General features: G+C 39.8%; 1 protein-coding gene and 1 non-coding gene across 3 annotated transcripts in view; both read left to right on the forward strand.

The window, feature by feature from the left end:
• DCDC2 (doublecortin domain containing 2) overlaps positions 1-24091 on the forward strand; it is a 189677-nt gene that overhangs the window by 158469 nt on the left and 7117 nt on the right. For both annotated transcript variants that reach the window (XM_070405644.1, XM_070405645.1), the window contains 2 exons: positions 2596-2696; positions 22420-22713. In XM_070405644.1, coding sequence (XP_070261745.1) covers positions 2596-2696; positions 22420-22713 — 395 coding nt within the window. The remainder of the gene's footprint in view (positions 1-2595; positions 2697-22419; positions 22714-24091) is intronic.
• On the forward strand, positions 23269-23430 carry LOC139004631 (U1 spliceosomal RNA). The gene has a single exon (XR_011470486.1). It is a non-coding gene; the product is annotated as a U1 spliceosomal RNA (small nuclear RNA).

The raw sequence follows: 24091 nt of genomic DNA on the forward strand, positions 1-24091 counted from the left end.
CCAAAAAAGTCATGCACAGAGGTCATAGCTATAGTCTAATGAATCCCATATCTGCCTCTGAAGGTTAACTCAAGGCACATTTTGTGGGTGAGAGTGATTGTTATCTCCTAAGGTAATTGAGAAGGTAGGAAGTCAAACATACCTCATTTTCCTTCTTAAACCCTTTGAAGGTAACAGTTAACAAATTGTATAACCCTTTTCTGAAATTAGTTTCTTCTGCTTCTGCGCATCTCTAAGTTATGAACTCCACATGTGAATAGAGCAGATTTTTTATTTTATTGTTTCTATTTTTATTTCCTTGAGTTCCAAGTTCCAGAATTTGACATGTATCTCCTTACCCTGTTCCTTTGATTCCAATTTTATAGGCTTGGATTCCTCCCTCTCACTTTCGTCCTTTCGGACACAGTGATTGGAAGTTGTTTTACGAGTCCCTCAGAATGTCCCACCCTGTGCTTTGTCAAGTGCATGGCAAGCTCAGCATTTACTCCAGGCCTGCATGTGTGAGAGCACCACCACATTCTCTGTTTTATTTTCTACTTTCTTTCTTCTGGAATCACTGAACTTTTGGCTGCAGTGTCATTTTGGATGCATGTCCTCAGTGGTGAGAAACATCAGAGTCAGGACATAATCCTTGACATGCAGTGTGGGCCTTGTCCTAGGGGGAAAGGGGGCGTTAGTTGTAGAGATAATCCTAAATAGCTGCCAATGCTGAAGTCATCTCTGGGTAATGATTTTGTAGTGTATCCTGTTTTGTATGTCTATTTGCAGTTTACATATACATGGAGGGTGATTTAACTGAGACCATTCTAGTGAGTGAAACATTGCTCTGCTTTGCGAAAGCATACAAGACCTGATGGAAGGAAAGAGAATGAAACTATTTTGTTGGAGGATAGGAAAATCCAGTCTGGGATTAAATTATTATTGTAGATAATCTTCTAAATGAATTAGTCCATGTGAATTAATTTAACATGTAGAATCAGCTGTGAGTGGAGCTCTGCTATCCCCAGTTTTTAAAAAAGGAAAGTAGAGAAGCCATCATTCAGTGAAGTTACAAAAGAAGTAATTAAAAAGCAACATGGTTTCTTTAGGAGAAACGAAAAGGAGTTGAGCTGGGTTTTGTCACCCTCCCTCTTTCTCTCCCGCTCTCTTTCCCCTCCCTCCTTCCCTCACCTGGCTGTATCTTCTAAGCTCCATAGGGCTCTGCCCCATAGGGCTCTGCCGTAGCCCTGCTCTATTACAGCACTCTGTTGTGTTTTTATCTCTGTTTATGCACTGGTCTGTAGTAGACTTCAGGGAACACTCTACATTCCACTCACATCTTAGAGCAGCGGTTCTCAACCTGTGGGTCATGACCATCAGAAAACACATATGCATATCAGATATTTACATTACGATTCACAACAGTAGCAAAATTACAGTTATGAAGTAGCAACGAAAATAATTTTATGGTTGGGGGTCACCACAACATGAGGAACTGTATTAGAGGGTTGCAGCATGAGGAAGGTTGAGAACCACTGTCTTAGAGTGTCACACTGTGCCTTACATATAATTAGCCCCTAACGTATATACAAAAATATTTTTATATGTTAAATATTTTTTTTATATGTTTAATATATTTTTATATATTAAGAATGATTTCATTATTTAACAACATGAAATACTATTATGGAAAGATGTTAAATAATTGTGCTCTAGGAAATAAGCATGCTTTGGAGAAATAGAGGTGGTTTTAATAAAAAAGATAAAAACATTTTCTAGACCTTATGGGTAGCACATGGTGAAATAGATTACCAACAAGGAAGGGAACTCTCCATCCCTGGAGATCCTTAAAAATTGGACAGAGAGACATCTGTGAGTGAGGCAAATAGGCAGACATAATGACCCATGGTTCTGTGATTTTTTGCCTGAAGAGAAGACTGAGGGGTAAGACATTAAAACTCTTTCAAATATGGAAAATAGCTCCTTTTGCTTTCACAGTCAAAGATGCTTAACCTAAAGTCTTAGAGATTTAGGTTACTTTGATAATTAGGGATTTTAAAAATAGATTGTAAAAATCCTGTGGAAATCTTCAAAACAAAAGATTGATTTGTGTGCGATACAGAGTCAGCTCTATGATTCTGTTGCAGTAAAAATACTTTTTTTGTATTATTCTGAACAGAGATAATTATTCCAGTATGTTATATTCAGTGCATAACATTCTCTCGGGAAAGAAAAAATGTATAAAAAATAGTATCTTAAAGCATTAAGCATCATACTGTTTTGTGGACAGGAGGGTAGAACAGAGATGGTAAGTGTGAAGTTCTTCCATCTAAATACCTTCACAGTGTTGTGTTATTATATCTGAGCCAACATATGAGGGGGAGTCTGGGACAGATCTCTATTCTGCTGGGTGAGCCTTATTTTGGCCATTAAAGCTTTTCCCAATGAAAATGGAGAGGAATTACGGGGGAGGGGAGCTACAGAAATCCTGTCCAGACAAAGGGAACCAAAATACCTATTTCAAAACAGTCTTCTCAGGTATTTGATGTAATTTCTACCTGCAGCCACATGATGTCACAATTGGATTTTGATTTCACTGTGTATTTGTCTCAACAGATGAAGGCATTTTCAAAGCTGGAGAAGAAAGATCTGAAACTCGGGGGGCAGCAGAAGTCCAAGAAGATGAAGACACTCAGGTTGAGATTCCAGTTGATCAGGTAATCTCCATGCCTATAAAAATATGTATAAACCAATTGCTACTATTTTTTATTTCAAATTTTTCATATGTTAGTTAAACCCTCTCAGGTACAGTGTGGCTGAAAACCTTAAAAACAAAACACCTTCATTTCTTTTTAGTTTTCCCACAAAGAATAGCCATTTGGATGGAGTCTTTTATGATGATGGAAAATGATATATCTTTAAAAAGCAACATTGAAGAATATGGTAATTGGAGTTAAGAATGAGATATAAAGAGGGAGAAACTTGACACAGGAAAAAAAGTGTGTTGGCTTTGGGTTTTATCTACAAAAATAGTCCTCCTCTTAGAAACGCAGGGTATTGTTGTTTGGTTTTGTTTTTAAAAAACAAAAATGTTTTCTCTTTTCGGGTCCTTGAAGTTATTGTGATTGGAATTTTTGTCATAAATTAAGTACTTGTATAAATGCAACTCAAATATTTGCTATGTGTGTATTGATTTTATTTCTTAGGCCAGTGGAACACGGAAATGTGTGTGTGTGTGTGTGTGTGTGTGTGTGTGTGTGTTTACACACATGTGCTTACAGAAGGGATTAAGCAATGTTAATTCTAGCTAAATGAGGCCAGAAATAAAACAGACTTTTTAACACAATTCAACCAGGTTTCTTACAATTCTGTGTGGAGGAGGGGAATTTAGGTGAGGAGAGGAAATCATAATCCCAGGCTCAAGGTAATGAGAAGTCACTAGGTATTGCCACTTGCCCTCTGACTATTCTGTGATATTTCCCTTTCAAAAAGCAAATTTCACAATCCAGCAAATCCCACAGATGATCTTCTCAATGGTGTCCGCCTTCACAGTGAGGCAGTGCAGTTTCTGCTTGGTTATTGCACAGGCGTTTTCTGTAAGTATCACCTTCCCAATGAAAAGCCCAATGTGTTAAAAACCACAGATTTCAAAAATCCAATTTATTATCTAGGCTTAGTTACAACTAATAATTTTTCATAAACTCCAGTGATAGGTATTTTTTCTGAGGTTAAATGGAATTTTAAGTCTTCTGTGAAGCTGTAATTAAATATTATAAGACAAAGAAGGATAATCATCATGAATATACAACACCTATTAGCTGCTAAAACCAAGACTAATTTATATTCCAAAGTCAGAATGCCAGATATCAAGAAAAGAATCGTAGCATTATTTCCAGAAGAGAAATCTCTTTGTTAAGCACTTAATGAGTTATGAAATCTGTGATAGCTATTTTTTACACATAAGTTTAATGATCACGACGAAGGGTGACTAGCAGGGGGCATAGATCAGCGCCGGAACCTGAGCAGCCTTGGGTAAGTGTTCGTCCGCAGAGCTTGATTTCTTATTTGATTGGAGAGTGCTAACTTATTAAAATACAAGTATGCAAAAGAGACTGATTAGACAGCTTGGTAAAGCTGAGCAATTTCAACTAATTTATATCAGTTTGAAGAAAATAAAACCAGGTAAGCAAAGGCCAGAATTATTTTCTTCTTTGACCCTATGGGATTGTCTGGTTCATGTGGTTGGCATGAGCTGCTATTCAGGTCAGGGTGTAGAGTCATTCTCTCTATGATTTAGTGACCTTTAGCTCTAAATCCTAAGCAGCTATGTCATAAATATTGTCAAAAACCAAGTGAGAGTGTGGAGAAATTAGCGTAAAGATTCATTATAGTAATATTCATTACAGTAAGAACAGCTCTGAGGATGTGCCCTAGTGGTGGTCTTCGTGGAACAACAGGTACTGTTCATTAAGTACCTATGAGTGCCAGGCACTGTAGTAGGCACTTTTATCTCATGTAATTGTGATAACCACCCTGTGAGACAGGTCTTATTATTCCCACTTTATATAGAGGAAGAAAGGGGGCTCACATAGGTGGAATTACTTGTCCAAGATGGTATTGTCAAAGGAGTTGGGATTTGAATGCAGGTCTATCAAACTTCAAAGCACAGGAGTGATCTAGAAGAAGAGTAGTAAATGCAAACAAACAAACAAATAAAAAACAGTGATTAACCCAGCGATTGAAAACATTCTTGCATCAGAAAGGAAATGTAGTCATCCTATATGATTTGGCTCAGCTATAAATGATACTTACACACACTCCCTTTCAGGCCAATCCTAGTTAACTACTTTGAGTTAGTTTCCTGTCATCTAAATGGTTCATCTTGTAACTTTAGTCAAAGGTCCATGAAGAAGGGTGTGTGTGTGTGTGTGTGTGTGTGTGTGTGTGTTTGTGTGTAAATATCATGTGCCAAGTAATTTATTGATGCCTGAAAATCAAATCAATTTTTAGAAGTAAATATTAAGACCTCTGTTGGGAGCCAATGCTCTGTAGAGCTCTTATGTTTCCCCACATCTTGTGAGTAGAGGCACTGATTGCCTGAGTTCTAGACTACCTTTTTAAGGATGTTTGTAGAGTGAACAGGCCTGAAAAACAGGGATAGTGACTTTCATGGGAGCAGTCACTCTCAACTGGAGGTGATTTTGACAATTTCTGAGGACATTTTTTGATTATAATAGCTGAGAGAATCTATGGTTAGGAGCCAGGGATGCTGCTAAAATATCTTGTTATATAACAGGTCCCCCCGCCCCACACACACAGATTATTCAGTTCAAAGTGTCAGTAGGGCTGAGATTGAGAAACCCTGCTGTAGAACAAAGGCGAGGTTTGTTTATTGTCTAGTATAATAAAGATAATGTCTCCATATGGTGTAAAAGTCTGGCAGGTTTACTATCCAACATAGAAGATTTGGTGCCATTGAATTGTATACTCAAGCCTAGTTAAAATGGCAAATTTTGTGTTATGTGTATTTTACCACAATAAAAATATTCTGAAATAAAAGATTTGGGTTCTCTAAGCTTTGGGTTCTGCCCTTGAAGAGCAGACTACTATGTAGATCACCTAACCCTATTCACATTGCCCTGGGGAGTGGGGCTTTGGGGAGTGAGTACAAGTGGTGATCTAGCTATTGACATTGCTGTGAGCAGTCGAGTCAGCTAGCTCTGGCCCAAGAGTCTCATGTCCTCTGCCAGCATCCATGAAACTGGCAGGCTGATGTGTTAGCTGGCAAGTGGGGTAACATTTCAGACCTTGATAGCCTGGCATCAACTATGTGTGTGTGTGTGTGTGTGTGTTTGTATGTTGTTGTTGTGTGTGTGTTTGTATGTTGTGTGTGTGTTTGTATGTTGTTGTTGTTGTTGCTGTGTGTGTGTGTGTGTGTGTGTGTGTAATGGGGCATCATGGTTAAATTCTAGCCAAGAAAGTGTCTGAACTCTGTCCCAAGATCCAGACTCTTCATTTTTTAGAGACAAGTTAACGATACTTCTGAACTGATGGAAAAGTGGAGAATGTCACATTATGTTACATATTCAAGAAGGCCAGAACAAACATATTTTCTTAGGGGAGAGTTTAGGTCTAATAAGAATTTGGTACCCTTATTAGAGTACCATGCACATTCCAAATCAATCGGTTGTCCATAAGCAGTGGGACAGGTGCCTGGTGAGCTAATACCTATGGCTGTACCCTGGCACCAATGACTCAGGCGACAATATGCTCTATTTATAAAGTGATGCTTTTTCAGGCTAAGGAGTCAAGAAATGAGCTTGTTTCATTATATTTAAGTAAACTGCACCTAAAAAGTGAGGATTAGGAAGGAGAAATCACCATATCAGAAACACAGGCAAATAAGTACCTATAAAACAGGAAAATAAGTAATTATGTTTTAGATTTTGTTCCATATGACAGAAGAGAGCACAAGATGGAGACAGTAACTTTAGAGTGATTTGGGGTTGTTTTATAGCATTCTCCCGTCAGTTTGTAGTTGATTCTGAGTAATAAAATAATGATAATTTCAAAATGTTTTTATGCTAAATAGTTTCATTAAGTAGCATTTAAGCCAGCATCATGAGCACTGGAGCAATGAAAGCTTTTTGCTTCTTTTAATTGTAGGTTGTGATTGAATTTATTTGTTCATTTGTGTGTTTGTTTATTTGTCTAAAACTTCTTAATTAAAATTACACATATGATATTTTTAAAAGATGATAACAAAAATGGCAACCTCTTGTTTCACTTTTCCCCACCTTGATGCCTTCTCCACAGAGAAAACCTATTTGAATTAGTTTGTTGTTTCTCATGGAATACACTGCTATATTTCTACATCACCCCTCCCTTTCTCCCTCCCCTCCATTTTAATACCTCTGAGATATTTGGGTCTTACAATGTCAAACTATGTCATAGTTTAATTGGCTTTTTTTCCTCATTCTAAGCGGTACACAGAATGGACATCCTTTTAACTGGTGACATATCAAATTTGATAAACTACATTAACTGATTTTATTTTTCAACTTTAGATAGTATTTGCTAACTTTATCTCTAATGACTATGGAAGATGATTATTTAAATCTCTTACCAACTCCTTCCCGCTCTTCCTCCCTAAATAAGGCCGTATGTGCACAAAACCTCACATGCATGCCTTTTCCCTTCTTCCTCTCCATTATAATTTTACTATTGGCTTGGTACATGGATTTGTGCACATTGAAAGGAAATTAATTAGAAGGTGGCCGCTGGGGCGGGACTGGGAGAGACAGGCCGGACACACCTGGAGCCAACCTCCCGTGGTCCCTCCCTAGCCAGCGGCACCTGGGGCGGTGCTGTGGGAAGGGCATCTGGGGAGTGAGCGGGGGTCCCTCCAGCAGGTGGAGTCCCTTGGCCTGGCCTGTGGGGATTGGGCCGAAACTGGCTCTCCAACATCCCCTAAGACAGCGGTTCTCAACCTGTGGGTCTGACCCCTTTGGCAGTCGAACAAACCTTTCACAGGGGTTGCCTAAGACCACTCTGCATATCAGATATTTACATTATGATTCATAACAGTAGCAACATTACAGTTATGAAGTAGCAATGAAAATAATTTTATGGTTGGGGGTAACAACATTAGGAACTGTATTTAAAGGGCCAGAAGGTTGAGAACCACTGCCCTAAGGAGTCTCGGAGTGTGAGAGTGCACTCTGCAAAGTTGCTGTCGTACAGGGTGGTGAACGCAAACGCAAGTGTGCAGTAAACCAGATTCGGGGCCAACAGTGCCCCAGCAACAACATAACCCATGGCCGAAGGTGGAATTGTGGGGCCCCGTGAGGAATCGGGCTCCCTCCTCTCCGGTTCTGGGGTGTGTCACCTGAGAACTGCTGCTGCCAAGTCACCAAAGCTCAGCAGGCCCTGTGTTGAGTGTCTTCCCCCTGGTGGTCAGTGCACGTCATACCTACCACCCGGTCAGACGGTCAGATGGTCGATTAGCCTTTTATAGCTTAATATAATAAAAGCCTAGTGTGCTAAGTGTCTGGCCAATCGTTCGACTGTTTGACCAGTTACTATGATGCGCACTGACGGCCAAGGGGCAGGTGCTCTGATTAGTAGGTTAGCTTGCTGCTGGGGCCCAGCTGATTGGGACTGGGTGAGACAGGCCGGGCACGCCCTTGGAGCCCTCCTGTGGTCCCTCTCTGGCCCTGATCATGCACTGGTGGGGTCCTAGGCCTGGCCTGTGCCCTGTTGCAATCTGGGACCCCTCGGGGGATGTCAGAGAGCCGTTTTCAGCCCGATCCCCAAAGGCCAAGCTGAGGGACCCCATTTGTGCACCGGGCCTCTAGTATGTAGATAATAATTTTTGCTAAGTCAATATTTAATCTGTATGTTATTTTTGCTTATCTGTATTATTGTTAGCTGAGCCATATGGTATACTCTGGGTACATATCCTTTGTTGTGTTACCCTTTATTCCTCCTCCCTATTCTAGTAATTGCCTTTTTTGTTGTTTGTGTAGTTTTTGTGTGTAGTTATTAGCAAGCCATCTTCAAATTCTGCCAGAACTGTTGATCTCCGCTTGGTACACTCAAACATATGCAGTGATAATGAAATCTCAGTTTCATCTTTTCAGCCTTTCAATCATCTGCCTCGAGCTAGTCAGCTGTTCTATAGGTATGCTTTTCAGGGTTACCCTGGTATTTGTCTTCACCATTATTTTGGAAATTTCCTTTGCTTCTCCAGTGGGTGGATCCTCCATTTCTTGGATTCTGTATCTTCCTCTTTCTTGGCTACACCTTCATTTTTGTGTGGAACTCACCTCTAGGAGCCCACTGAGGAAAGCGTCATGGAAGAGACTTTTGGAAAAAAAACACTACATGTCTGAAATGTCTTTTTTTCTCTATCCTAACTTGACTAAGTATGACTAGGTATAAAATTATACCTAGTTAGATATAATTTCTCTCAAAATTTTGAAAGCATTGCTCTATTGTCCTTCCTATTCAGAATGGCAGTTGGGAAAGTTCAGTGCCATTGTGTCTCCTGGGCCTTCGTGAAATAACCCTTTTTCACTATCTGGAAGCTTTCAGGCTCTTGTCTTTGTTCCTGCTGTTCTGAAGATTTCCAATTCTGTGCCTTTGTGCAGGTCTTTTTGCTGATTGGACTGGACACTTAATGGGCTTTTTTATTATGTAAATGTTTGTTTTTTAGTCTTGAAAAATATATTGAATTATTTTTTTGATAACTTCTCTTCATTTCTCTCCCCTCTTTCTGGAATAAAAAGTATTTGGATATAGGCCCTCCTAGACTCATCCTATACTTGCTTCTCCTACTTTCCATCTCTATGGATTTTTTTCTATTTTCTCAATCTTTTTTAAAATAAAAAGATTTTAAGTGTTTTCTTCCATCTGTTGAATTTTTTTTCAGTCATATAATTTGAAGTTTTAGCAGCTCTTTCAGATTCTCTGAATATTCCTTTTTATAGCATCCTATTCCTGCTTAATGGATATGATATCATACTTTATCTTTCCAAGGATAGACCTATTATTTTAACCTTTCTTTTTTATACTATTTTTGTTTCTTCTGAGTTTCTTTTTCTTTCTATGTTTTTATCTCTGTCTACATGTCAGAAGCTTTTCTTGCCTGTCTGGTTAATTGATTGTGGTTTTTTTTAAAGATTGAAATATGTTTGACATAAAGTATTATATAAATTTAAGATGTATATCTGGTTAGATTTTAGAGTAAAGCAATAGAGACACTGTGCATAGGCAGGGCTCATCAGGTTGGGGGAGTTGCACTGTAGGGTGATTGGTTTTTGCATTTTATTGGTTAGACCTCCAATTTCAGAATTTAGCGGGTTATCAGAAGGGAGTGGGAAAAACCACATTTGTTCAGTCTTCTGTGTTCAACCGGAAATCACTTTCACACTAATTCATCTTTATAGAACCGGCAGGAGAGAGGGCAGCCTGGCAGCCTGTGACCAGCTCTGTGAGAGACACTTCTTCGGCTAGCACCGAGCTTACAGAACCTGAATCTCTTCAGCAGGCCATGTGTTCTGCAGTCCGCCACAGGCCACAGCTCTTCCTATTATCAAGCACCTGTCCTGACTTCACATTTATGTTATTTTCCCAGCTCCTGGGGGCACTTGAGTTTGTGATTCTTGGTCTACACATAGAGAACATAGTTCTATTTTAAAAAAATAATCTGTAGCCTAGAGACTATACCCAGAAGCAGGAGGTTTGAAATCCAAATATGCCCATCGACATATTTTTGTTCTCCATGCCCTGGCCTCATCACTTACTCTACCAGCTACTTATGAAGAATCAGCAGTCTCTCATGAAAGGCAAGCTGAATGGAGAGCTTATTTGAATTAGTTCTTCATAGGTAACAAAATACACAAAAAGGTAAAGGAAGCTGCTTCCTCTGATCAGACCCCTAAATCTGCTTCAATGAAATATATTTATTAAAATAATAATTATAAAGCATTTAGAACCAGAGAGGAAGCTGGTTCAAACTCCTTATTTGGCCAGTGAAGAAACAAAGCTCCCTAGCGGGGAAAGCTGTTTTCCCACAAAGACACAGCTGCTGGTCGGGAGTCTAGTAGGCGCCCAGGGCTCCTGGCCTCCAGTCTGGTACTCTTTCTAAGCACCGCAAGGAAGGGAAGTGGGAGATGAGGGACTTCTTATTATCTCATAAACAGCAACATGTTCCATCTGTGTAGGGGGCCACTGGGCCTTTACTGCCTTCCCTGGACTGAAAGGAATAATGCACTAATAGTATTTTCATCATTCTTTATTTTTAAGTCACAGCCTCTTAGTGAATCCTATTCATCCTTGGTGATATAAGCATCACACACAGCTGGAAGAGTGAAGGTGAAGGTGAAGGTGATCTGGCTTCTTAATTTCCGTGTTCATCGTCAGGGCTTTTTGTGACATTGTGATTGTAGATATGTGTTTAATTGATAGAAATGGTGTTAATCATTAAAGTGTAGTCTTCCGGGATTTCTGATGTAAGTGAAAGAAAATTAACGTTTACTTCTAAAGTGAGAAAACTGAATGTGGAATTTTTTTCTAATGACTAAATATTCCCTTGCTATCCAGTTTAAGTTTTCAATGTACCATATCTTTTCATATGGGTGTTGCAGGAACTTGTGAAGCTTGACTGGGCCTGAGTGAACCGGCTTCAGCAGGTGGCTGGCCAGAGCTTCATGCTTTCTGTAGGTCTTTGTACTTCGAACCATATATAACCTTTTTATCCCCCTGTGTGAAAGTAAGCCTCTGAAAGCTAAGAGCAGGAAGCAGCACTTTGCTGTCATGAAAAATTGAAATTGATTATTTCAAAGCACCTCATTGAAATTGGATAGGAAATGATTTTAGTTTCCATAGGGACAGAAATATAAAACAAGTGCAGTTACTTCTATACTTTCAACATCTATGCCTAAACTCTGCCGTAAAATCCACATCTACACTTCCTGCCCAAACCTTGTAAAGAATCCTTACTCTTATTAAATTTCAGATGTAGCAAATGTTACATTGAGAAGTGGACAGCTAAAGTAGTCCTTCCTTCCTTTCTCTCTCTCTCTCTCTCTCTCTCTCTCTCTCTCTCTCCTCTCTTTATTCTTTCTTCTTATTTGTTTTGTTTTGTTCTGATCTCCAGTTTCTAGGCCTAGTCTATTTCAGAGAGGAAGACCAGATATGTGGGAATGGGGGTGGGTGGGAGAGGGTGGTTGAGTAGGGTATCTTGACTAGAAAGTTCTAACTTGTGCTGTTATTTCAGATAGAAAGGTCTTAAATATTAACATATATTCCTCAGGGAATTCTGATGTAAATATAAGAAACATCAACATTTACTTTAACATTAGCTGTGGACTGTGTTTGTATGCCTTTTCCATTTTTAGTTTTTGGGGCTGCTGTTACTGTCAGAGTTTAAAGTGTAAATCATTTGAGCAGCTCCATCTGTCTGTGAAAATAGCTTCAAATAATTGATGCTTTTGATATTTTGTGGCTTATTTCCATGTAATTTCCATATTCCATCTTATTTTTTCTTATCACTCAGGAATCCTGAGTTAATCTCAGTAACTACATGCATATTCTCTAGGAAACCTGAATACGTATGGTTTCCCCTGAGCCATCCCTGCAAGGAGGTAGCCAGCGATAATAGCTACCAGACCTTTCCTGTCTTGCCATACCAATCAACCATTTCCTCACAATGTTCATCACAAAATAAATAGTAAGAAACACATGTAGGCAAACTCAGGCAAAGACACCTGAAATGCTAATGTTGATGTCACGTGAAAGAGAAAATCTGCTGTCACTTTTCTAATAAATGTTAACAGCAATTGCTTACAATAATGTGGTTTTTAAAAGATAAAAGTCTCAGAAAGGGAAAAGACCTCACAGAGATCTTACAAACCCTTCTATACTGAAGGGCACACATAGTCTGTAATTGCACCTATGCTTGTACTATGGCTGTTAATCTGGTTGTGCTCTAATGTCCTTGGTGGTAGAGAGGCTGCGAGGCTGGAATCACCTGGGTGACTCCTGAGATCACGGTTTCACATTATGTACTTGAGCTTAGTGAGTATATAGAGTAGAATATAACCAACACCCTTCCTTGTCTCCAGTGAGGCACAAGAATTGTGCTTTCTAAAGAATATAGTATTCCGTAATTACTCGTGGGCATGAGCTACTCCTGAAGTTTCAGGATGGATGTACTCTTTGGAGAAACAATTTCTACCTTAAAATTGGTTCTCTCTAAATTTTAGTCACAAACTGACCAAAATTTGATGTGTCAGGGCAAAATACTTTAAACATAGGTAAAAGTACCTTCCTAATGTACAGTGGGGCCTTGACTTACAAGTTTAATTCGTTCTGAGACCAAGCTCGTTAAGGAGCTCATTAAGGAGCTCGTTAACTCAAATTACTCTATCAACTCAATGCAAAAAATCGGCCGAGAGACAGCTGGTATCTAAAAAAACTCGTTAGTCGGGACACTCGTAAGTCAAGGCCCCACTGTATTGCGTTTCTGTTTTATAACATGACTCTTAAAAACAGTGGCATGGGGATGAACTTAGAATAAATCTAGCAACCCTGTCTTCTTTATGTCTAAACATCATTCTGTCAACAATCCTACTTTTCTCCAGCTTTCAATAAAATTGATGTTTTTTAAGATAAAAGTACAATATTTAAAGAGAGGTTATTTCAAGGCATTATTATAATTAGAAATTTTAACCAAAAATGCTGTTTTGAAGTTGTACATTTATGAATGTCTTGTTTTATATGTGGTGCAGAGGCTTACCATGGTCATCTGGGGATCTGTTAGAAATGCAGAACCTCCGAACTGCTGACTTAGCATCTGCATTTAACAAGATCCCAGGTGATGGAGAAGCACTGGCTTAGACAACACTAGGCTGGAAGGAACTATTAGCATCATACTGAGTTTGGTGTATTGCTCTATACCGTATCTTGGGAAAATAGTTTAACAATCTAGTGGTCAAAAAAGATTTCCTATCCCTCTGTCAATTTTGGATAAGTCTGTGGGATTTTAGACAAGTTTACCTAAATCTTTATGCTTTTTTTATCTGCAAATTTTGATAATAGTGTTTACCTCAGGTGATTGTAAGGTTAGTTTAAATATAATTATGTATATGAGGTGCATGGGGCATAATACCAGGTGTCTGTAGAATATCCAATAAATGTGAGCCTCTCATTATCATCTACTTTCCTGAGGGCACATAGGATGCTGGCTTTTATCTGTGGGAGACACATTTGTGTTTAATTTAAGACAACTGATGATACAATATTACAGTAAATGTGGTGATGGGCATGAAGCTGAATAAGAAAGAGCCCTTGTCTCTTGCCCTGGCAGGTGTGGCCCAGTGAGTTGAATGTTGTCCCATGCACCAAAAGGTCCCTGGTTTGATTCCCGTTGAGGACACATGCCCAGGTTTCAGGTTTGATCCCCAGTGTGGGGCATGCAGGAGGCAGCTAATAGATGTTTCTCTCTCCCTCTCCCTTCTCCCTCTCTAAATTCAATAAAAACAAAAGTTTCTCTAGAAACTTCCATTGAGCCAAGGCTGATTTCCCCCATTATTCCATAATTATTCCAAATATTGTTTGAGGTTCTACTTGATAGTAATTCATATTCCCTATTTTCATATCACACCTAAATAGAGAAGAAGAGCACACTGTGATTAGAGTGTGCTAAAGAAATTTGATAGGCGCGATGATGGCACAATTGACTGAGGGATCCAGGAGGCTTGGGAGGGTAAGGTGTCTAACGGAGAGGAGGAGAGCATTCTGGGCCATGTATGGGGGACAGAATGAATAATACAGCATGGTACAAGGGGAACGGCCAGCACTCTTTTCCACTTCCTCCACAGAGGAAGACTGCTCTCTCAGAAGGCAGGGCTGGGTTGGCCTTCCTGCTCTGTCACACCAGTCAGCCCTCTTCCCTTTATGAGGAACATGACTGCCCTAGACGGGGCCAAAGGGCTTTTTAAGGAAAGGAAACGGGTGAGAGAAGACAGAGGGAGAGAGAGAGGAAAGGATATGCACATAAATGTGAATGTGCGGGAAGGAGAAGATAATGGTGTTAGAAGGCCTGCCTTAACAGAATACCTCAGACTGGGTGGCTTAAACATGGAAATTGATTTTCTCATAGTTCTGGAGGCTAGAAGTCTGAGATTAAGATGTCGTCAGAGTGGGTTTCTTCTAAGATCTGTCTCTGGCTTATAGATGGCATCTTCTTCCCGTGTCTTCACATAGTCTTTACTCCATATGTGTCTGTGTTGTAATCTCTCTTTCTTATAAGGACATCAGTCATATTGGATAGGGGCCCCCTCCAGGAACCTCCTTCTTGACGTAATTGCCTCGTTAAAGTCACATTCCGAGGTCCTTACTAGGAGTTAGGACTTCAACATATAAACTTTGAGAGGACACAGTTAAGCCCTAAACAGCGAGAAAAAGGGATTCATCTCTGATTTGATGCTGCCTAATAAAGCAAAAAATAATAGTCAGGGAACAGAGTCAGCTTTTAAGTCTAAGTCTGTAAGAAAGATGATCCATCATTAGTAGAAAGGAGAAAAGCAAGACATGGAACCCAGCTCAGTCCAGCCAGGCCCTTTGCATCATTAGCCCATTAGTCATATATTAGGGGTGGGGCTGATTAGATGAGGGGTTTCCATGGTGACCAGATTATAAACTACTACCAGGACCACTGTGTTTCAATTGGAACTTTTATTTTATTTTCTATGATGTAAATGAAACATATTGTCACCCACTGGTCATATTGGCACATTGCTTGACTTTTCTTCAGGTTCAGTTTCCACTCTGCACAGTGGGGACATCATGCTTGGGAAGATATAAGAGCAAATAGATATGAACGTACTTGCAGGAGCATAATGTGCTATCTAAGTGTCTGTCATTATTATACCCCTAACTGGCTGCTGCCAACCTCTCATTCCAACTGAAGACAGTTGTGTTTTATTTAAGTCCCTGTATTAATTTATGTAAATCATCCTTGTTTGGTGTCTCTCTCTGGCACATTTGTATTAGTTTTAAGCGTGGAAAGCAGTTTAGAAACAAAAAGAAAAAGCTATTGTATGGTGAATTTGCTGTGAAAAATCCATGCCAGAGAAATCAGAAGCCAAGGCTAAACATAAGACCAGTGATGATTAGTTTTGATAATTAGTTTATGTGAATCACACCTAACAGTCTAATGAACCAGGAATTGAACATCAGCCTGCCTTTAACTGTATTAATTGATAAGGATAAGACAATTATTAAGTGTCTTAATATCACTTTTTGTTTATTTTCAAGAAATTTAGAAGAGATAGTGTTCTAAGTAGCCCCCTAGTTTATAATTTCATTAGTGTAAATACTGTATTTACAACTACTCTCAACTCCTTCCATTCAATAGCAAGAAAAGTGGAGTGAAAACAATAATAAATAAATATATATATGTATATATATATATATATATACATATATATATATATATATATATAGATAGATAGACTAGAGTCCGGATGCATGAAATTTATGCAAGAGTAGGCCCTTGCAGCCCCAGCTTCGTTCGGAAGGTCATCCAGATGGTCGTTCTGCTGTTTGGCCATTCAGTCGATTTGCATTATGCTTTTATTATTATAGATAGATATGGCTTGTTCAGCTTATAATGGTCTTTTATGTGTATGGTATCATTTGGGTCTTACTACAGCCCTGGGAGGTCATTATTATCATCCTCAAATTCCAAAGGGGACTCTGAGACCAGGTGAGGTGGATTCTGGCCTGAAGCTGTAACCACCAGACCATATGTGCCTCATCCTGTGCAGTATATATTTTGCATTGCCAGTTGATGTCCCCATTGAAGAAAACCTCCAAAGATATAAATCTTTTTTTTAGAGCACCCCTCCCCCACCAAGGGATCTTCTTCGGATATGAACACAATCTCTTGGGATCACATGAGGACTAGCTTCTACGGGAGGAGAGGTGAAGTCATGCATGGGAGCTCTGCTTCCCTTTACTGCAAGGGTTTTTCCTTCTTATTTCTCTTCATCCTTCCTCACTCCCTCAAGCTTAATTTGCAATTTCTTGCTCTTACCCCTGCTCCTTTCTCCCTGTACTCCCCAACTAACTCCTCCCTTTTGGTTGCTGTGGTTACTTTTCTCTATCTAAACTATTAGCATTATCAGAATATTCCCAAGGTTCCTTGAGGTGGAGTGGAATATTGGCTGCTGGCACATGACATTTCTTGCTTGATGAGCTAAGACTGGTGTCTGCCCAGCTGTGACTGTCACCACTTTGCCAGTCAATCAGGCAGGTTCACCTAAATGGGAGGAGGCTGAGAACTATCTGGGGATTTTGAAGAAATTAAATAAAAAGGTGTTTTTTTGGGGGGCGGGGAAGGGGAGTGGGAACACATTATTAAAATAGAATGTGGCTCTCAAATAAACATTTTTCAAGCACTTTCTATATTTCAATTCTAAGTAAGCTGCAGTTCTCAGATTTCTTTGTTAGTTTCTGCAGCCTTCTGATTCATGTAATATCATCATTGACCTACTACCTAGAATCACCAGATATTTTGTGAAGGGAAACTTTATATACCTGAGGCAAGGAAGGTGGCTGTCAATAGTCCAATTGTGGAGTAAAGCAGGAGAATAATTTGAGGTTGGTCCCTAAGTTAAGTGGCATATTCTTTGGGTATCTTAGTAGACACAGAAATGTGGCCAGGTAAATGGGTACCTGGTGGGGAAGAGTGGGGGTATATAGCTTTTTTTAAAAGAATGAAGTAATATTTTCATAACATAAAAACGAGCCATTAATTATTTTTAAATATATAATTCTGTGACATTCAGTATGGTCACAGTGATGTGCAAGTATTACCTCTGTCTCATTCTAAGGGACATTTTCATCACCCAAAAGGAAACCTAAGGCCCATTAAGCTGTCAATCTCCATTCTCCCCTCCCCCTCTACCCAAGCCTGGCAACCACTAATCTGCTCTTTGTCTTTATAGATTTACCTATCAATGTTTTATATAAATTGAATCATACAATATGTGACTATCTGTGTCTGGCTTTGCGCATAGCTCTTTAGCCGACGGCCCGACTCTCAGGACAGAGTTGTTCTAGCGATGAGATAAGAGAAGCTTAGTTTTGCTGGTGGCCTCCAAAGAATCCCACTCACCTGAGTAAATTCTCCTTTGTGAGGGTCCCACTGTCAGGGTTGGATGTCACTTCTGGTTGGGGGCGGGGTACTAGGTTAAAAGTTTTTCTATAGCAAGAGAAGGAGGGAAGGAGATTGAGGAAGTGTGCAACTCACTCACTTTGCCTCTTATATTTTTCTTTACCCTAAAGAATAGCTCCCTCCCACCATGGGCACCCTTCCTCTTGTAGGAGGGCTTTTTTTCTTCTTTGCAGGCCCTCATGATGGTATAGATTTTATCTATGTGTATGTGTGCATGCGTGTAAAAACCAGTGTTCCTTCTGGGGATGGTTTGATTGATGTATACACTGGAAGCACCTTTAATAATTTAATGCCTACTTCAAAGAAGATAACACCAAAAAGCACATTGCTTTTCATTTATTCATTACAGATCTGCCATAGAAGCATTTTTTTTTGCCCTGAATTGTAGTGTCATAGTAATAATAAATTTTGTTTTACACTCAGGATATTTTAAAGAATTATAAGCCTTTTAACTAATGTTACTGTCTTATTTAAATTGATCAAAATGGTATTTCAGCACCATAATCTTGCATTTCTTAAAGTTGAGCTAACCAGATGTGGATTCATTTGATGACTACTGAAATAGCTATGCTGGAGAAGTTTAATACAAATAATGGGATGAAAGCATAGTCCTGCTTGTTAGTGGTGGTGGTTATAATAGTGAAGGGAACAGAGCTGGAATTTGGGGCTCAGTGTCTCCTTCTCCTTAAAAAGAGATTAGGGTGTTTACCAGCCCTTTGAATTAAACGGAGAAAAAGGGTATGTGTGTTTGGGAATTGGGAGTGAAGAAAAGGTAAGATGGAAAATACAAAATTAAAAACCAACACACAATTGTTTTGCAACTTACAGGCATAGATTCAGATGTCAAGAAAGGAAAACAGACTTTCCCCGATTTAGACAGAAGGTAGTCACCTGAACAGACTTTAGCAAGCCCGTGTAATATATTCCCAGAGAGTCTGGGAACATATCCAGATTCCTAATGGTTACAGTACATTTTGAGGGTCTTTTTCTGTTATTGTTACTGAATTTTTTTATTGAGAACATAATATATAACTTCTCTTTAAATCAAAACCCAAATTTGCTCTGATAGGGAACTTTAGGCACAGTAAGGACGATAACAATTTTAGAAGAGTGATTTATAATTATCCAATTCTCAGAGATAACTTAAAATGAAATCTCTGATTGGCCATTAGTGTAGTAGTGTTTCTGGATTTTTTAAAATGTACTGCTTCAGGTACTCTGCCTAACAAACTTTACAGTGTTTCCTCCCTAGATCATACCATGAGTCTTTAACAGAAGTCCAGAGATGTTTTGTTCTCAGGTTGGAAATTCTTTAAACAGGAAAAGTAATGTTGCCTACTGCAGATGTCTTATTTCTGACCATTGCAAGTACAGTCAGACCTTGTTTCTCAAATGTCTCCCATCTCTCACAATTCGGTTCCCAACCAAGTTGTTCACAGAAAAAATGTCTTGGTTGTCCAACCAAACATAAGTTCTCTAACTGACAACCCTTTCATGCTGATACCTCAGCATGACAAAAAGCATCTCTCAGGCAACAAACAAAGGAGAGAACACTTTTGTTGCCTGGGTCAAGGATTAGCACAATCTGAAGGCATAAAGAGGCCATCAAAAGTGGTAATGTTGCTTAGGGTGTGAAAGAAGCAAGGATCACAGGCAATTGAAGAGGTAGAAAAACTGTGTTGATTTGGATAAAGGAAAGCAGTTAGCCAGTGACAGCCTTTGGGAGGCAGTGTTATGTGAACAAGCAAAGATGCTGCATGCTGACCTGAAGGACACCCTGGAACAAGTGCTGAAAGTGATTCGTTTAAGGCTAGTAGGGGACTGGTTCCATAAATTTAAAAAAAAAAGAGCATTTATTTATAGACTAAACAGTACATTAGACATGTACTGTATATAAGAAAGGTTAAAACAGGGAATCATTTGGGGGTCTGGAACAGATTAATTCAATTTACATTATTTCTAGTGGGAAAAATGATTCGGTTTTCAAACAAATCCTTCTTGAACAGCCTTCTGGAATGAATTAAGTTTGAGAACTGAGGTTCCACTGTACACTTGAGTGTGCTTGCGGTGGTGACAAGGTAAAGTAGCATTATCTGTGTGGTTTGTTTAAGGGAGAATAAATACCAGAACTTTGGGGCAAGAACACCTTGGGGTCAAATCCTAGCCCCACTTGCTTACCCGGGTGTGATGTTAGAAGTGGTGTGTGATTCCTTATAATAAAATGGGTATAAGAAGTGTGCTTAGTAGGGTTACTGTGGAGGTCATATAGAATGATGAATGCATAAGCACTGAACATGTCCTTTGGCACAGACAGGTGATGTGTGTGCCTCTCGTCTGTTATCTTTACCCACAAACACCATTGACACCAGGTTTTGGAAGTTTCAGTGACCAGTCATGTGACACCTGGCAGCAGCTGCCACACCCCACCTTGGATATCCCTTTCCTGCCATGCACTGTTATTGCTTCTCTCCTCATGCCCTATCATAGCAAGATTGTTTCTGCACTGCTCTGAGCTCTTTGCTGTCACAGACTCTGTGTTTGTCTCTGAATGCCCGGCATCTGCAGTACTGCTTCATGAAAACCAATGCCCTAGGCCCACTTGCTTGAGTCATTGTGATGAGAGCCCACAAATGTCTGGCAGGGCCCCATGGTATCTCCCTCAATCCCCCAGAGCCATCAGAAAAGGAATGTGCTGCCCCCGGGCCTTGTCCTGGCCTCCTCTGACAGGTGAGTGGAGAGCCACCAGAATGTTTCTCTGACTTGGTCCTCATTCCAGCTCTTCCCAGTTGGAAGGCCCCTCTCCGACTTAGTGTCTCATTGGGGAAGGCCCCGACTTCCTGCACTTCAGGTGCGTCCACCTCAGGGCTTTGTTCTAGAGACAGGGCGGGACATGGGTGTGGAGATGGGAACATACTGTTTTCTCTTTTGGAACTTGGGTTTTTTTCTCACCTTTATTTATTTTGGTCTTAATACATAAAACCCAGAATCCTTAGCAAAGCCCTATGGTTACACTTCATGAACCTCTTGCTTTTTCAAGCCACCTGGCCGATCTACTCCCTTCCACCCCAGTTTCTGCTTTTGGCCTTCCCAAGGGCCCTGCAGCATGCTTAGGCTTGGCTAGGGCCCCGCCAGTGCTGGTTCACATTAGGCATCTGAATGAAAATTTGAAAGACACAGCCTCAGTGTACTATTAGTTAATCTGCATGATGATAAATACTGTTTTCTGGACTATCTTAAAATCAACTATTTTCCCCCTTCATTTAAAAAGTGCATCTTTGATATCATGTAATCAAATTTGAGACTTTATTTTTGATAGAATGTAGGAATTCATGGTTCAACTCTTTCTTCTTCAAAATAATGTGGTGTGAAATTTTTCCTGAACGTTAATCTACTCGTCCTCATTTACTGCTGTCTTTACTTCAGAAACTGAAAGCTTGTGTTCACTCATTGTGTAAATTGTCCCATAACAAGTCTTTGGGCACTGAGAGGAGAACGGACTTCCAGAGCTGGAAGGGAGGTCAGGGTTCATTGTGCCTCAAACCTGCAATTTGCAGATGGCAGAGGATTTAGTGCCCTGTCCAACCCTACACAGCTAAAAAGAGGCAGGTCTGAGGTCCTAACATTCTATTTTTTTCTACTTATCCTTCAAAAAAACCCACACATTTTATTGGAGGCAGTTCAGAAATATGATAGCTTCCGGAAAGAATGTATTATAACAAATGGGAAGGAATTTAATTTTTTTTTTAGGATTTGTGATGTGCCAGGCACTGTATATAACTTATTTCATTTGATCCCCATGGAAGTGTTATTGTATTTCCATTTTATAAGTGGGAATCTGAAACTCACAGAAGTTAGGTAAAGCCAGTAAGAGCCTGGACAGGACTTTACTCCAAGTCGTTCTCTCTCCAAAGTCTTGGCTCTAGAATTCAGCCTCCTGCTCTCTTTTAGAGCAGGTTTACATGTATCCAAATAACAGTAAAAATGCCTAACTAGACTTTATAAAATACGTGAGCATTTATTACTTTTTACAGAAGGGACTAAAAGCTTCTTGGTTTCATATCTACGTAACAGTCATTGTTGGTATTTGGAGGTATACTGTCAACTTTCTTGGGCATTGTGTAGAAAGTGTCCACATCTGGTGTTAGAAAACCTGGTAGATTCACGTTCTGGTACCATAAACTTTGCCCTTTTTGTATTTAGAGATATGAACGCACACTAGGCACTAGTGATGAGTATGATATTATCTCCACAAAGAATTTCTCTTACCTCCTCCTCAGGGCCAGACACTCCACTGGACATCGGCCATAGACTCTGCAGTATAGTATCCTCTATGCTCTGGGCATTAAGAGCATTGGTTCTGGAATCACATGCTTAGATCTAATTCTGGCCCTTCCATTTATAAGCAGTGGGATCTTGGGCTAGATATTGATCTCTCTTTACCTTAGTTTTCTAACCTGTCAAGTAGGACTGTCAAATCTCACAGGATTATCATGAGAATCAAATGAGAAGATACTTGTGAAGAGTGACATTCAGTAGGCAGTCAATAAAGGTTAACACATTATATACATTAAAGTACTATGCAAATGTAAGGAAGTATTACTTGACTGTAACACAACTATTAATTATTATAATGTGTAGAAAATAACTGTTGATCTTCTTACTGTTACCCATTATTTCTTTTGATCCATCAGAGGCCAGCAGAAATTGTAGATGAGGAAGAAGACGGGGAGAAGGAAAGCAAGGATGCAGAAGAGAAAAAAGAGTTTTCAGGAATGAATGGTGAAGTTGAAGGGGAAGGAGCTGGGGAGGCTCCTGAGCAAGCAGAGGAGATGCCGGGGCACAGGGAGGAGCAGGGAAGAACCACTCGTGTTAATGGAGGCACTGATGAAGAAAATGGTGAGGAAATGGATCCGGTCAGTAATGAGCTTCAGGAGGCAGTGGATGAGGAAACAAAGTCTCAAGGAGCTGGCAGTGAACAAGAGGAGGTATTTCTATTGCTTTTGCTCTCTTGTGTGCTTGCATGAATGTGTGTGTGTGTGTGTGTGTGTGTGTGTGTGTGTGTGTGTGTATACACACTTAGGGAATTATTCATGCACTTAAGACTTGCATTGAAACCACTTGTTGAGTGGGGAAAGATCCAATACTATTTAGTTGACTATATTATTTCAATAAGTTAAGAAGGACTTTTGCCCACCCAGTGTGGCTCAGTTGGTTGAGCATCGTCCCATGCACCGAGAGTTCAACAGTTTGATCCCAGATCAGGGCATATGGCCCGGTTGTGGCTTGATCCCCAGTAGGGGGTGTGCAGGAGACAACTCATCAATGTTTCTCTCTCATTGATGTTTCTATCTCTCTCTCCCGCTCCCTTCCCCTCTTTCAAATAAATAAATAAATAAATAAATAAATAAATAAATAAATATAAATAAATAAATGAAAACATATTAAAAAAGGACTGTCAACCACTTATCTGACAGTTTATATGTCCGTCCTTCCTTGTCATCCATCCATTTCCTCCCTTATTCTACAAAAAATTTACAGAGATAGTTACCTAGCAAGGGAGATACCATGATCACGAAGGTGGTTTTTCTAGGGCGAGGCTTATGCATTGCACTCTGGATGTGCCGTCCCTTGTGATTTCCCAAAATGTGGGAAAATTGACTGCATTCACGCTGTCCCCTGTAATAAAATTTTTTTTTTACAGAGGCTCCTAGGAACATATAAAACAAAAGAGAGACATATAAGTAAGAACTACAAATGAGTTAAAACCGGGGAAGATACAAACCAGCAAATAATATCAAGATCAGTGAGGCATAGATATGATTTAAAGCAGCGGTCACCAACCGGTGGTGCACGGACCATTGGTGGTCTGTGAGGTCTGAAAGGTTGGCGACCGCTGGTTTAAGGAAACCAAGAACATCATCTCTGTTATACCTACCTTACTTCTTTGCTCTATAGAAATATTAAACTTTAATTTGTTTAGCCCACTTTAATGGATTAATTGAATTAAGTGCACAATATGCCAGGCACTTAATAATATATATTTCTATTTATTATACAGCGAAGGTGAAGGAATATGTGCCGAAGCCTCCTTCCCAGCCTGTTTTCCCACCATAGCCCTGGAGCAGGATATTCTTAAGTCCTGGCATTCTTCCATAGGATCAGATGAAATTTGATAGGATAGAATAAGTTAGATGCTGATGAATAGGCTAAAGTCAAGTCTCATAGTATAAGAGGCTATGTGCTCCACAGCATTCTCACCATCTGCTGGTCTGCTTGTGCCCTTCTTTCCTGTCTATCCATCAGCTCAGGGCCCACCTCCCTCAAGGCTGTAGCCTCTAACATAGGCCTTGGTCTGCTCATCCC

Source organism: Myotis yumanensis, unplaced genomic scaffold, assembly GCF_028538775.1.
Source record: "Myotis yumanensis isolate MYYU_CA2020_CCGP unplaced genomic scaffold, mMyoYum1.0.hap1 SCAF_2, whole genome shotgun sequence".
NCBI classification, from domain to species: Eukaryota; Metazoa; Chordata; class Mammalia; order Chiroptera; family Vespertilionidae; genus Myotis; species Myotis yumanensis.